The sequence below is a fragment of the Pristiophorus japonicus genome, chromosome 3 (genome assembly GCF_044704955.1).
Source record: "Pristiophorus japonicus isolate sPriJap1 chromosome 3, sPriJap1.hap1, whole genome shotgun sequence".
In the NCBI taxonomy this organism is placed as follows: domain Eukaryota; kingdom Metazoa; phylum Chordata; class Chondrichthyes; family Pristiophoridae; genus Pristiophorus; species Pristiophorus japonicus.
Genome location: NC_091979.1, coordinates 142,108,113 through 142,124,379, shown reverse-complemented (window position 1 = coordinate 142,124,379; position 16,267 = coordinate 142,108,113). Strand labels below are relative to the sequence as shown.

Here is a 16,267-nt window from a genome sequence, read left to right as displayed (position 1 = left end):
ACAGATCTGTACTTTCTTTGCTTTCTGGGGAAACATGACTGATTTCTGCACGGGGGGGTTGCACTGTTGAAGAAGGACTGACATATGAGGAGTGACTGAATCGACTGGGCCTGTATTCACTGGAGTTTAGAAGGAACATATAAACATATAAAATTCTGACGGGACTGGATAGAATAGATGCAGGAAGAATGTTCCCGATGTTGGGGAAGTCCAGAACCAGAGGACACAGTCTAAGGATAAGGGGTAAACCATTTAGGACTGAGATGAGGAGAAACTTCATCACTCAGAGAGCTGTTAACCTGTGGAATTCCCTACTGCAGAGAGTTGTTGATGCCAGTTCATTGGATATATTCAAGAGGGAGTTAGATATAGCCCTTATGCCTAAAGGGATCAAAAGTTATGGAGAGAAAGCAGGAGAGGGGTACTGAGGGAGTGATCAGCCATGATCTTATTGAATGGTGGTGCAGGCTCGAAGGGCCGAATGGCCTACTCCTGCACCTGTTTTCTATGTTTCTAAGCTGTGTATAATTTTTGTATGAAAATACCGTGTAATGTAACCCACTGTAGTTTACAAATCCAATAACTGGTGGAGTCTCAATAATTGGTTAAATTATACAAAATTCTCTTTATTTTTTTTACAAGTATAATTTTGTTTCTAATGTTATTTCTAAGCATGCACAGTACAATACCCCTTCTCTACTCAGTTAAGAGTTCATACAATTAAGTACAGGCTGAAGGGGCAAAAAAAATCTCCATTATGGAAATTTCTGATTCCAGCTTGTTCATTGGATAAATGGTTTCCCACAAGGAAAAGGGCAAAGTGAGAAACATAAATTGGTCTATGACACGCTTGTCCTCATCCCAACTGCTGATTTACAGAGTTGTACTGTCAAAGACACGGGAACAGATGGGGTGCTTACTTTCTCCACTGGGGAATGGCACATAATGAGGCTGAAGAAATAGAAATTCTTCAACTTTTATTTTCCATCTTCAGTAAAAAAATAAGAAGGGCACAATGGCTGAAACCTATGCACTGTGTGAGCAGCACAGTGTGTATGCTGATATTACATACTCCATTGTCTTTATGCTGTTGTTTTTCAAACAGTAACCCTGGATATGCTACGGTGCTAAGGATGGAGCTCTGATAGAATGTAAACAAACAAACAATCAGAAATGAATATTGTACTTTACCACAGACTGTACTGAATTATATTGGCTTCCTAATTGCTATAATGAGTTTAGAAATGGAGTGTAATTTATGAAAGAATTTGCCTTTAAGGAAACATAATAGCATTTAGAATGCAGAATATTCTAATTTTACATAATTCATTGAATTCCAAAATTATGAATTAAGTCATTATGCACCAATGCTTCCATTTGGTATGTTTTTTGCTCGCATTCAAAGATTTCCATTACCGCACCTCCATATTGCATTCTCCATTGTAACAATTGACATTAGTTAGCTCTGCTGTGCTTTGTGACCATCAGTCAGTTTCTGGTATGCTTGCTAAATGATGCAAAAATGGACGGCCATGAATACAACTATTGCAGTCTTTTCCCAGCTGCTGCTGCATCCTTAACATTGTATCTCCTATGTCTTCCCTGGAGAAACGCAGAGGTAATTGTCGAGCCAGACGAACAGCCTCTCCCTTTGGAAAAATATAAACCAATATATGTTAATAAGCATTTAAACAAAATTATAATTAATGTGTTGTGACCTACAAGCTTTGAGCAGCGAGTTGCATTTTGCACGGTATACACTTTCACAAAGTTAAAAAAAATCTATTTTTGACACACCCATCTCTCCTCACAATTTTAGTCCCTTGCACCATGCACTGCAATACAAACAATGGTGTAACAGTCTACCAAGAGGTTTATGAATTCTCCCGCTGAGTTCTCTTTCCCTTGGGAAAGCTTCATACCACTGCTTGGCAGTAACTAATAACAGATCAGGTATTCACCATGTGAGGGAACTGCAGATATCAACCTGCACCCTATCACTTTACATTGGAACATATTGACATATGCATCATTCAGTTAAACTGTGAGATTACCAGTGTAAGAATCGCATTCTTAAAAAGCTGCAGTGTACCAGAGTTGTCAGAAAATAATTTATTTGTCCTTGTCCCCGCCTGATATATAGATAGGAAATATGGAAGTGTACTTAAGACACTTACTTCCTAGCTTAATCCATTATGAAGATATACAGAACAAGCGTGTTGTGTATACACGTCACTGGATTCTGCTCTTTGCCCCTAGGTTCTGGACCTGTGACTGGCAGGAACGAAGGGGCAAAGGACAAAGGTCAAGAGCACAAGTACACAAACCAGGCATTCCTGAAACTGACCTCAGTTTTGAAAACTTGAGTACCTTCACAATGGAGTATGGTAAATTACATAAGAGAAGGACATACACAGAATATATTAAGGAAAAAAATATATGGCCTGAAACTTTAAAATTAGCTTTCAGCATCAAGTCAGGAACTTTGCCCAATTTTACCCTTTCATTGTCTGACAGCTACTGTTGTGCCTTTTGTCAATATCCTGGTTGAAACATAGGGCCCAAGTTTCCACATGATTCGCGCCTGATTTTTAGGAGCAACTGGTGGAGAACGGACTATTTTAGAAATCGGAATTCTCCACATTTTTTTTTCTGCAGTTCTAGTCAGGTAGAACAGTTCTACTTTAGAACAGAATTTTTTCTTCAAAAGGGGGCGTGTCCGGTCACTGACGCCTGATTTGAAAGTTTCCACAGTGAAAATGTACTCCAAACTAAAGTAGAATGGAGCCAGTGAAGATTTTTGTAGAACTGAAAAAACCTGTTCTACACATTAAAAAATCAGGCGCAGGTTACAAATTAGGCGTCCAGAACGAGGTGGGGGGGAAGGGAATTCATTAAATTCGACAATAAATCCTTATTTATACTTATACAAATATTATACAAATAAATCCAACCTGAATAAACATTTATAAGCAAAGAAAAGATTAAATAAACCATCTTCCTACCTGTGTGAAAGTGGTTCAGGCAGCTCAGCGATGTTCCCGCGAACGGGGGGGGAGGGAGGGGCAGGCAGTAACGAGGCAGCAAACAGCTTTCCACTTGAGGTGGAAGCCTTAGTCAGCTCAGCGATGTTCCCGCGAACGGGGGAGGGGGAGGGGGAGGGAGAGGTGGGGGGAGGGAGGGAGAGAGGCAGGCAATGTTTTTTTCACACTGCGCGTGCGCGCACGCTCCAACGCGCGCGCGCAGCGTTGCCGGCAGGGAAAACAACTAATTTAAATAGTACCCGCCCCCTCCCACTTACAAAATCGGCGCGAGTGTAGGCTCCGCCCCCCTGCACGCCGCGCCAGGCAGGCAAGGAGCTGCAGAACGCTCGAGAATCGCGATTTTTTTTTAAGGCGCCGTTTTAGGCGCGAAAAACGGGCGCCCAGCTCGGAGGGGCGCCCGTTTTTTTTCTTGTGCAAACTTGGGCCCATAGAATCATACAAAAATAGGTGCAGGAGCAGGCCATTTGGCCTTTCAAGCCTGCACCACCATTCAATATGATCACGGCTGATCATGCAACTTCAGTACCTCACTCCTGCCTTCTCTCCATATCCCATGATCCCTTTAGCTGTAAGGGCCACATCTAACTCTCTTTTGAATATATCCAACAAACTGGACTTAACAACTTTCTGTGGTAGAGAATTCCACAGGTTCACAATTCTCTGGGTGAAGAAGTTTCTCCTCATCTCGGTCCTATATGGCTTATCCCTTATCCTTAGACTATGACCCCTGGTTCCGGACTTCCCCAATATCGGGAATATTCTTCCTGCATCTAACCTGTCTGATCCCATCAGAATTTTATATGCTTTTATGAGATCCCCTCTCATTCTTCTAAATTCCAGTCCTGCCTAGTCGATCCAGTCTTTTTTCATATGTCAGTCCTGCCATCCCGGGAGTCAGTCTGGTGAACCTTCGCTGCACTCCCTCAATAGCAAGAATGTCCTTCTTCAGATTAGGAGACCAAAACTGCACACAATACTCAAGGTGTGATCTCACCAAGGCCCTGTACAACTGCAGCAAGACCTCCCTGCTCCTATACTCAAATTCTCTCACTATTAAGACCAACATGCCATTTGCTTTCTTAACTGCCTGCTGTACCTGCATGCCTACCTTCAATGACTGATGTACCATGACACCCAGGTCTCGTTGCACCTCCCCTTTTACTAATCTATCACCATTCAGATAATAATCTGCCTTCCTGTTTTCGTCCCCAAAGTGGATAACCTCACACTTATCCACATTATACTGCATCTGCCATGCATTTGCCCACTCACCTAACCTATCCAAGTCACCCTGCAGCCTCTTAGCATTCTCCTCACAGCTCACACTGCTACCCAGCTTAGTGTCATCTGCAAACTTGGAGATATTACATTCAATTCCTTCGTCTAAATCATTAATATATATTGTAAATAGTTGGGGTCCCAGCACTGAATCTTGCGGTACCCCACTAGTCACTGCCTACCATTCTGAAAAGCACCCGTTTATTCCCACTCTTTGCTTCCTGTCTGCCAACCAGTTCTCTATCTATGTCAATACATTACCCCAACCCATGTGCCTTAATTTTGCACACTAATCTCTTGTGTGGGACCTTGTCAAAAGCCTTTTGAAAGTCCAAATACACCACATCCACTGGTTCTCCCTTATCCACTCGACTAGTTACATCCTCAAAAAATTCTAGAAGATTTGTCAAGCATGATTTCCTTTTCATAAATCAATGCTGACTTGGACCGATCCTGTCACTGTTTTCCAAATGCGCTGCTATTTCATCTTTAATAACTAATTCCAGCATTTTCCCCTCTACCGATGTCAGGCTAACCGGTCTTTAATTCCGTGTTTTCTCTCTCCCTTCTTTTTTAAAAAGTGGGATTACATTAGCTACCCTCCAATCCATAGGAACTGATCCAGAGTCTATGGAATGTTGGAAAATGACCACCAATGCATCCACTATTTCTAGGGCCACTTCCTGAAGTAGTCTAGGATGCAGACGATCAGGCCCTGGGATTTATCGGTCTTCAATCCCATCAATTTCCCAAACACCATTTCCTGACTAATAAGGATTTCTCTCAGTTCCTCCTTCTCGCTAGATCAGCTAACTCAGCATAGGCCAGGGATCAAATCTCCACATGAAGGCAAATCGAAAACTAAATGATGTGGTGCACTAATTACCAGCTTTACCTCTTTGCCTGACCCTAAAGTAAACCTTCTTGTGTTAGTGCTGGGATCAGATAAGAGATGGTGGGGAGAAAGGTAAAAGAGCAAAAATGTGTCAGAACTGGTAAAGGAAATACCTCAGCCGGTGAGCTGAGGGTGTCCAGAGGCAGCTCGCTTCAGTGCGGATGGAATTTGACTGGCTCTTGGTTTTCCCAGGTGGGGGTGGGGGTTGGCGAACAGGAAATGGGAAGCGATTGGGAGGGAAGATCAGGAGAGGGAGGCGATGATCAGGAGATAATTACTTGTTGGTGACAGCCTCCAGCTTTCCCTTTAAGGACCACTGGTTAGGCCACCTGTAGACTTGGGTATCCTGAATGCAGCTGCCTCGGTGCCGACTGTATTCAGGTCAGCTTAATTTCGGAAAGGGTGCCTGAAACAGGCGTTAAGCTCCCTATTTGCATATGTAAAGGAAGTAAAATTTTTTAGAGATGCGTTTATTTGTAACAGCTAAAGCTCTGATTGGGTCCCCTTGATCACATGACTGATTGGTCCCCATGAGGATAAGACACACCCAGCAGTTTCTCTGGAAACTCTTTTAGAGTCTACCTGCAAAACATAAACATTAAACTGTGCCACCCGACCTGGGTGACACACCAGACATTTACAAGGCCCTTTTTTTCCTTTTTTTGGTTTTTTTTTGTGCAGTTTCTCTGGAATGTGTAATTAGAACCGCCCTGCCTACGTAATCAGTGACTTTGCAAAGTGTAATTCGAGCCATTCTGACTGCTGACTTCAGACAGAACGGTGCTCACTTGGAACAGACAGGGTTCACTCTCCACGGGTTAAGACCGTCTCCCACCCCCCAAACAAGTTCCTGCCCCCATCCCCCACCGACCAAATGCCTTACCTCCACCCCCCCCACCCAGCCCAAGTATCTGACCTTCTCCTCCCCACATTTCTGACATTCTCTCTCCACCGCTGTCCACCCCTCCCGGCCAAGTGCATGACACCTCTCTATCCCCATCCCACCCCGCCCAAGTCCCTGACCTCCTCCCCTGCCCAGGTTCCTGACCTTTTCACCCCACCCCCACCATAGATAGGGCATTGTGTGTGGGTCATTAATTGCTAACAGGTTTATTGGGTATGAAGTGAAATCAACCAGGTGTGGGTGGAGTAGAAGGAGAACGTGGCACGTGTGGGGTTGGAAGAACGTGATCGTCTTACGATTTGGATCACATTCTCGCTCTCAACCCCCCCCTTTAGATCTGGATCACATTCTTCCCCCATCCCCACTGTGCTCTTTACTCACCCCCCCCCCCAACCAAGTTCCTAACCTCCTCTCCCTGAGTTCTCTCTCTTTCTCTGCCTTCCCCCAGTCTCTCACTCACTCTCTCTCTCAACTCCCTCTCTGCCCCAGTCTCTCGCTCTCTCTCTTCCCCCCCCAATCTCTCTCTCTCTGCCCCACATTCTCTCTCCCACACTCACCCCCAGTCTCTCTCTCTGCCCCAGTATCTCGCTCACTGTCCCCCACTCTCCCCCCAGTCTCTCTCTTTTTCCCCCACAGTCTCTCCGTTCCCCCTCACAGTCTCTCCCTTCTCCTTCCCAGTCTTTCTCTCTTCCCCCCCCAATCTCTTTCTCACCCCCCCCCCAGTCTCTTTCTCTCTCTCTACCCCCCCCTCCCCAGTCTCTCTTTCACCCGACCCCCCGCCGCCCTAATCAATCTCTCTCTCCCCACCTTTTCTCAGAAGGCCACGAAAATGTTTGTGTAGATAATCACAGCGATAGTCTAGGCAAAAGTCCTGGAGGCTCCTTTAATATAGTCATTGATTTGCAAAAGATAACCTAGGAGCAGGCTCGAACGGCAGCTCCAGGCACAGCAATGTGGTTCAAAGCCATTTCCGGCTCCCTCATATATCGTACTGTGCCTGCGCGATCGAATCATGCTCAAAAAGCGGCGGAGACCACAGCAACATGCACAGGAGGACACAAAAATGTTCGTGCACATAATCACTGTTTTTTTAGGTGCGGGCTCTGGACCTTGATAGAGCTTTTACCAATATGGCGGGAGGCGTAAAACGGGTGCAGCATCAACAAACCTCTAGGCCCATGGTATTTGTTTATTTGTGGTGCCTAGCTTTAGGGGAGAAAAATCACAAGTATGATTTTTGAATTTGTTGGGATATCTGTGCAGTACCCTATGATGTATGCACTCTCATCACAATCTTAATTTACATCAGACTAGTTTTATCATGCCACTCCCTGCATTATTTTCCCCTCCTTGTACTTGTTGAACCATGCAGACACATTTTTATTTTAAGCCACTTCAGATGCAGAGTATTTGAAAAATACCACAAGCAAATTTATATAAAAGCATGTTGCTTAAGGTGGCTTTCTGTTTGCTGGAACTTCCAAAAAGTTTCTTGTAGGCCAAGTAGCCTTAGTGCACCAGTGAATGCATCAACATGCTGTGCCATTGCATTGTACTCAGGTTTGTGCCTGAAATTCACTATATTGCTCAACTTCAGCTAGCAACGGCAGAGTGGAGGCAATGAGTTTCCCCTGAGGAAGGAGGCAAAATAGAGCGAGGAAGACATTCCATTGCTTATGAGCATTCCCTAGCTGCCAAGTTACATAGCACCATTGCTAGGAGCATATCAGTATCCCCTTCCCCATCTCAGATGAAGGAATGGCGAACCTTACACAGGAATAAAAATACTTGAAAGAAAAAGTTAAAACATCACATCAGCTTTGTAAATATTGTAAAATTACTTTATATCAATAACGTTTAATTTCACCTCCCTAACATCAGTACGCATCAAACAATCAAATTGGCTTAACAGCACAATTGTCATCATGTTTTCATTATAAAATCTTCTGACTTCCACTAAGGACACCTGCTAACTAGATGTATTACTATTTGGGATATTTTCCACAAATGTCTTACCTCCAAATAATTTACAACCTTTAGAGGTCTGCATTGATACACATTCTGGGCACTTGTATTTAAAATCGCATTCAGAATCTCTCGTAAATCTGATATACCATAGAAAGGTAAACACCTGGCCATTTCTTGAATTTCCAAATGATGCTCTGCTGCTGAAGCACCTAACCATGAAAAAGAGAAAGAACAATTCTAAATTTGACAAATTTTAATTTTTAATATGTAATAAGTTTTTGCATTGCATTCAATTAAATAAGTGAATACATTTTTAAGTGATTATTTAAAAGCTAAAACTTAAATACAGTACCAACTTAAGAAACTTTCCTTCTGTGTCACAATGAACTGACAAGTACAAATGAGCTCTGTTTTGAAATTGAAGTGCTATAGCTATTTCAGCTTAAGTTAACTACAGCTGCAAACCTTTGCAAGGTTTATCAAAAGTTGCCTCAAGGCACTGACTTGCTCCTTGTGTTAACAATTCCCACATGGCCTGAGTGACATTTGGCAACCTCTTGGGGATGGCAATACTAAGCAGATTTAAACAAGGCAGTGTGTCTTTCCCCAAGAAAAGGAATCAGTTGTCAAATATGTTTAATAACAAATTTCATCCAGGGTCAGTGCCTGCATCACCCTGCACAAGGAGCAAGCCCCAGTGGAATGTGTGAGTGACGTATTGCTGAATTGCACATATATGTTAGAAGATCTTCCTGGCAGGGACACTGAAAACCCATCATCTCAACAAGAGGAAAATAAATCTTCACATGGTGACCTTTCTTGGAAATAACCATTCTGTTTCAAACAGTCTCAAGTGGAAATGTTCTCTAGTTCCATCCACTGGGAATCTACTACCATTAGTAAGATTTATAATTCAGTACAAACTTCTTTTTTCACTTTTCTCTAATTTTTCTATTACAGAAAGACTTCTCAAAAATATTATATTGCTCAATAGCAAAGATTACATTGTAACTTTAAAATGGCAAAAGTCAATTTTTCTTTTTTAAATTTTTCTTTCAAAATAGAAACTAGCAAAGCCAAAAGTGAACAATTCAGGTAATAACTCAGTTTTGTCATTTCCCTCACTACTCTTCCTTTTTACTATTAATCCCTTTAGTAAAGAGAGATGGTACAGTCCAATCTGTAGACATCTCCGATGGATATGGTCAGTGATATGGTTAGCCCACCAGGAGGCACAATTACGTGATTTTCTCTTACCTTTTACTTCACATTGGGAATTTTTCAGGATTAACTTCAATATTGAGAGCATTCATGCACCTAAGTCGGCAATTTAAAAACATGGAGCTGAGTTGAAAGTGCACCAAGGTTTAAATTAAGCTATGTTGGATGACTAAATTAAACCTCAAAATAGCAATTAAAAATAATGCCAATGGGAACATATATTGTCCACAGGGCGGGTACAGTGTTAAAAATTATTATGGAGACAAATATTTGCTGTACAGCACCAGATGAATCTTGGTTTTGCCTTTTGGTGACTTGTGCATACCAGCTCAAGTATCCTTTACTGAACCTTATTTAGAATATAAACTTGAAAATCTCTAAGTATTTTAAGATCTCCAAGTACCTTTTGCAAAAACCTTAAATATGTTATGTGGATTATAAAATTCTAACAAAGTGAGAAAACTGTCAATCTTTCAACATTCAACATTTGTTACTGGGAGATTAATGCAATGCAGTTCTGTAAATGGAAATGTTTGTGCTTGTGCCAAAGGCCAAAATTCAACTTTTTCCCCCAGGTGCAGAGCTTTGGTTTGATGTGCTGTCACTACAAATCTGCTGCAAAGGTTAGACCCCTAAAATGTTTTCCATGTGAGGAAGGTGTGCCTGCAAAAAAACTCATGCTCTTTCTTGCACTGACCAGTTACTGACACAGCAATTCTGTCAGAATAATTTATTGCTATTATTGGGTGGAACGCCTTATCTCTGACACATTTTGTATGTTTTATGGATGATTATGTAAAGTATAGATTGCTGGTGACCCAAAAACTGCATTTACCAGCAAGGAGGTCATGACAGAGAGTGCCTTTACACCTCAAAGCTCATTTTAGTACATATGGCTTAAATATAGTTTAATAGGCTAAAGTAACCTTCCAGTTTCACCAGCTGGTGGAAAATACACAAAAGACTGGGTTATAGTAGAAATAACCAGAAAATGAATCCCACCTTGATCATCATTCAGACAACTTGTAGCTGGAGTGCTTTGGCTCAGTATTAATGGATCTAAAAAGTATCTAAATATCACTTACCAATAATGTCCTAGATGCTCTATTTATTTGCAGTTACGGTACCAGTTACTTAAATCAACAAATATAATCAGAGTAGACGACTCATCACATTCGCATAAACAAAACAATGGTATTGCTACAACGTTGCCTCTACAAGGAGATAGTGAAGCTCTCTCCAAAGGACTTTAGGAATTCATTCATTTCACTTGTCTGAACAAAAGTCAATCTTTGGATCTAACACAAATTAGCAAGAGATTTGAAAACCTTCAGTTGTATATTTAGAAATAGGTGCATTGCATTTAAAATTTTCAGCAATAAGACAAAGCAGTACATTGTAAAACAATGAAGTCCTTAGGAAATAAAAGAGAACTTCTTTCCTTAATTTCATGTTATTGCAACATTTTGCTTATTATATTGGTAGGGGTTATACTTTAACGATTACAACGCAGTAAAATCCTTGTGCTTACAACATACCTTGTACTAATTGTATCTTAAACCCATTAGATACAAGTCTGGGATCTGTAAAATAAGTTATCCCATTCATCGTTGTGCATTCCTTTTGCATATTACAGAGACCATCTATGTACTGGGGTCCGCCAAGCAGGCTGAAACAAATCAGACAACAGGTTAGTCATGGCAATGGCAAGCAGCAGAATGCAGTAGTTAACTGGTACAATAGTTCAAGTGCTTCTCTCAAATTTCACAATGTCAGCTAGCACCATTTCAACCATCACTGCTTTAATAGATGTAGTTGGAAATGAAAGGAAACAATGGACATTTGAAGGCAAGAAGTCAATGAATTCTGGACAAAACCTAAAACAAATAATATTTCAAAACTATAGCTGCTAGAGTTCAGTGCTAATTGGTCGCATCAACTATAATTTCAGTGATTCATGGTACTGGTTTCGTAGCAAAATTCCTTCAATACAGACAGGGAAGACATGTGTACTGTATTGTTTTGTTGCCTGGTAAACATAACACATTCACAAAGCTTAATTAAACTATGCTCGCAACAAATATAGAAAGCAGCCTGCAAGAGGGAGTACTTTAAAACATTTTCAATGCCTTAATTATATCATATATTTGAGTTGAAAAACATTAATGGAAGTTCAAGAGTTATACAATTTGTTGCAAGTAATTATATTCAGGGAGAACCAAGACCAAATTGCACTGATACTAAACTTTCAAAGTGATCAATAACTAGAAGCCTATAGGATCTAAGGTGCTAAACATGTTGATTACATTTACAGTACCTGTTAGTTAGAGCTATTGGTGCATCGAGGATCTCTGTTTGAAAAATGTGATTCTCCATCAGTCTTCTAAACAGTAGAGCTTCCTCCACTCGAAAAGGATTTAGCAACATCAGCTTCCTTTCAGAGGCAACAACCCATCCATTGTAAGAAGTCAAGCAATTAATGAGATGAAGTTTTTCACCACCTGAGTCACGGCTTTTGGAAAGTCGCTCAAGCTGTTTTTTTAAAGAGCTTAAAGAAAATGGAACATCTATTGTCTTACAAGGCAGTTCCAAGCTGGTTTTGTTATGGATTTGTGACTGGAAAAGTTTATCCAAAATTTGCTGGTTTGAAAGTGGTGCGTTGGGTTTATGCTTCTTTACAATTTTAGTTGCTAGGGCCAATTTTGGTCGTTTCTCTTCTTCATGAGGATTTTCTTCCATTGCTTTCTTCAGCTGTAAATTGTATCTGTCTTGGTCTTTCACAGCTTTCTCCTCATACCTGTAGAAATATTGCTTCATTTAAATACTCAAATTGAAAAATAAGCTACTACAAGACTATTATGCTGCACATTTTAAGGACACTCAAAACCACCCACAATGTGCAGCATAAATTATGATTTGGCCAAGGGTGTATGATCACCCCCATGAATTGGTGCCACACTACTTTGGCTCCAAATTGCCTGCAGCATAACTGTAAACTTAAAATATATTTTTTAATGCAGCTTGTAGGAAACAGCAAAATCATTATTAATAGTGGTGAATTTTATCAAGGTTTGAATTTTTATCATGTGTCAAGAGAAACAAAAATTGTTGTAAAGCCAAGAAAATTTGTAATTAGTAAGTATCTGCTGTGTTTTCATTCAAGTTGACTTATTTACTTTGGATATAGAAAACATGGGATATAATATTGTGTAATACCCAATAATTCACATCTGAATGCACATAAACTTCAACAAAAAAATATCAAATTCAGTTTTACAACAAACAAAGGTCTTCATCACTATACTGAGCAACATTTCCGCTATGTATTTGTTACGCAAAACAATGTACCATTTTGAATGTACTGATTTGTAGAAAAAAGTAGGGTCACCTCAGCTCATTTTCATTGAACATCAAAACACCATGGCCGAGAAGGGGCACACATAAACTACTTGATGAGGACATCCATTCTAACTTTCCCTTCCCCACTGGCAAGTTACCTGATGCATCCCCCCAAACAGCAGAATTGAGACCAGGAACTCTATGGCAATGTACGCAGGTAACTGGGGATATTGGCTTAGCAATTTCATTGAAAGTTCAAATGGATAATCGAGAGAAAGCTCACAGGAACTGTATTTGTCACCCTTCACATAGCTATTCCACAACATAAAAAATTACATTTGAAGATGGTTACCCAAGTTTAATCTTTTTCTTTTAAATACATAAACGATCCTGCACATTATGATCATAGTTTTCCACATTAATTTTTAGAATGCTATGGTATATAGAATTAATGCTGTCTGATGTCGAAGTACTGACTGAAAACAACATTTTATTACAACAGTGCGTTTTGGTGAGATCAGATGTGAAGATAAAAACGCCGTCAGAAAGGAGGAGTCGTGTTGTAATAAAATGGTATTTTTAGTTAATACTTAGATCATTGCTGAAATTGGGGAAATGCCAGACATAGGACTTTTATGTCATTACAATTGTGACTACACTTCAATAAATACTTCATTGGTTGTAAAGTGCTTTGAGATGTCTGGTGGCCGTAAAAGGCACTATATAAATGCAAGTCTTTCTTTCTTTTTTATGTTTATCTGCTCTGAAAATAAACACAAACATCCAGCAATGGTGATTAATATCCCTAGGATTCACGCACAAAGAACATTGTAAAATGTTTACTGAACACTTGTAATTTTGTAGTGAGACAGCTGCAGGAAAAATGCAGGGAACAGCACCAACCCTTATACATGGCCTTTGACACTGTCAACCGCGAGGGTCTATGGAGCGTCCTCCTCTGTTTCGGTTGCCCCCAAAAGTTCGTCACCATCCTCCGCCTGCTCCACGACGACATGCAGCCCGTGATCCTTACCAACGGATCCATCACAGACCCAATCCACGTCCGGACCGAGGTCAAATAGGGCTGCGTCATCGCTCCAACCCTCTTCTCAATCTTTCTCGTTGCCATGCTCCACCTCATTCCGCTGGAGTGGAACTAAACTACAGAACCAGTGGGAACCTATTCAACCTGCGCCGTCTCCAGGCCAGATTCAAGACCACCCCAATCTCTGTTGTCGAGCTATAGTACACGGATGACGCCTACGTCTGCGCACATACAGAAGCTGCACTCCAAGACATAGTCGACGTATTTACTGAGGCGTACAAAAGCATGGGCCTTACGCTAAACATCCGTAAGACAAAGGTCCTCCACCAGCCTGTCCTCACCGCACAGCACTGCCCCCCAGTCATCAAGATCAACAACGCAGCTCTGGATACCGTGGACCACTTCCCGTATCTCGGCAGCCTCCTATCAACAAGAGCAGGCATCGACGTCGAGATCCAACACCGCCTCCAGTGCGCCTGTGCAGCCTTCGGCTGTTTGAAGACCAGGCCCTCAAAACTGCCATCAAGCTCATGGTCTACAGGGTTGTAGTAATACCTGACCTCCTGTATGGCTCAGAGACATGGACCATGTATAGTAGACACCTCAAGTTGCTGGAGAAATATCACCAATGATGTCTCCACAAGATCCTACAAATCCCCTGGGAGCACCAATATCAGCGTCCTCATTCAGGCTAACATCCCCAGCATTGAAGCACTGACCACACTTGATCAGCTCTGCTGGGCAGGCCATAGTTCGCATGCCAGACACGAGACTCCCAAAGCAAGTGCTCTACTCGGAGCTCCCTCAGAGCAAACGAGCCAAAGGTGGGCAGCGGAAACGCTACAAGGACACCCTCAAAGCCTCCTGATAAAGTGCGACATCCCCACTGACACCTGGGAGTCCCTGGCCCAAGACCGCCCTAAGTGGAGGAAGTGCATCCGAGAGGGCGCAGAGCACCTTGAGTCTCAACGTTGAGAGCATGCAGAAATCAAGCACAGAAAGCGGAAAGAGCGTGCGGCAAACCAGTCCCACCCACCCCTTCCCTCAACGACTATCTGTCCCACCTGTGACAGTGTTTGTGGCTCTCATATTGGACTGTTCAGCCACCAAAGAACTCACTTCAGGAGTGGAAGCAAGTCTTCCTCGATTCTGAGGGACTGCCTATGATGATGATGACACTTCAATAAATACTTCATTGGTTGTAAAGTGCTTTGAGATGTCCGGTGGCCTTAAAAGGCGCTATATAAATGCAAGTTCTTTCTTTCTTTTTTATGCTCATCTGCTCTGAAAATAAGCACAGAAATCCAACAATGGTGATAATCATCCCTAGGATTCATGTACAAAGAACACTGTAAAATGCTTACTGAACTCTTGTATTGGGAATACAATCAAAAGCCTAATGTTTAATGCAATTTGAAGCTACAATTAGAAAGATTTTAACTATAACACATTCCAAAAAAACTTTCTATTTCTCTCAGCCATTTTTATGCTTCAATTCTGAAATGGAATCAAACAAGCTTTTTTTTTTACAAGCAAGAAACATGCAAATTTAGAATTCTACTTAGGATACAAGCTCATTTATAATAGTAATACAAGTAGATTTGAAAATACTCAGAATTTCAACATTACAACTTTTTTGTATTATTTTAGACAAAAAATATCAAATATATAGCTGGCTTTCCAATCTGGACTGCAAATGTCTATCCATTGAGCCAATGGGCTTTTAAAGCAGTTTGGTTCTTAGAAGCATTAACTTTGCTTCTGTAGAAGCATCTCTTTCATGGAATCCCTAAAATGGGGATTCTCTGTTTTTATACATGACTTCAAAACATGTATTCTCATCCCAAGGAGGAGGAACAACTTGCATTTATATAGCAGCTTAACAACAACAAAATGTCCCAAGCGCTTCACAGAGGCATAATCAAAAATGGAAAATGCAGCCCTTCAGTAATAATACACGTGTTTTTAATACTATTATACAGTAGCTAAAATAGAAAAAACACACATTATCTGGCTATATTGCCGTTAGGAAAACACTAGGTTAAAGTCATTGTTTACTGATCTGTGGATGTAACTAGAAGGAGACATTTTTCAGTTTTACATTTAATAAGCTACAAAATATTCACATTAAAATAGCTTCAAACAATATTCTGTTAAAAGCTATATATTCTCTGCATGTTTAAAAATATATTAAAATACAATTATAAACTTCGATTTAAGCAAATTTTACTACTCTCCCACTACTAAGCATTGAATTCTCCAATCATTAGACTGTGCGTGCAGAGAACGATTGCTGAAAAGCCACAAAAACAGGCTAATGATGTTTGCATCTGGAGTTCATTAACCTGACATAAAATTTAGCACCTATATTGTAACTTAAAAAAACATTACAACACTGTTACATGGCAAATTTAATTGTAAGAAATTATCTCTCCTATTAAGGAAATATATTTTATTGTGTAGTATAATTTACTGTTTCCTGTTAAGTAGTGAGAGATAATCATTTTTTATTTGAACATTCAAAGTCAATTAAGTTCAGGTACAGTTAAAGATTAAAAAAATAGATATTTTTC

General features: G+C 40.8%; 1 protein-coding gene across 4 annotated transcripts in view; it reads right to left on the bottom strand.

Moving 5' to 3' along the window:
* Positions 1-605: 605 nt before the first annotated feature.
* The window catches only part of pms1 (PMS1 homolog 1, mismatch repair system component), a 153,156-nt gene continuing 137,494 nt past the window's right edge, over positions 606-16,267 (bottom strand). For 3 of the 4 annotated variants that reach the window (XM_070875861.1, XM_070875864.1, XM_070875863.1), the window contains 4 exons: positions 11,628-12,107; positions 10,849-10,979; positions 8,138-8,298; positions 606-1,649 (listed from right to left, as the gene is read on the bottom strand). In XM_070875861.1, coding sequence (XP_070731962.1) covers positions 1,485-1,649; positions 8,138-8,298; positions 10,849-10,979; positions 11,628-12,107 — 937 coding nt within the window. In that variant the 3' untranslated portion in view covers positions 606-1,484. Of the gene's footprint in view, positions 1,650-8,137; positions 8,299-10,848; positions 10,980-11,627; positions 12,108-14,802; positions 14,979-16,267 lie in introns of those variants that run through there. The other variant, XM_070875865.1, reaches the window with a different exon arrangement.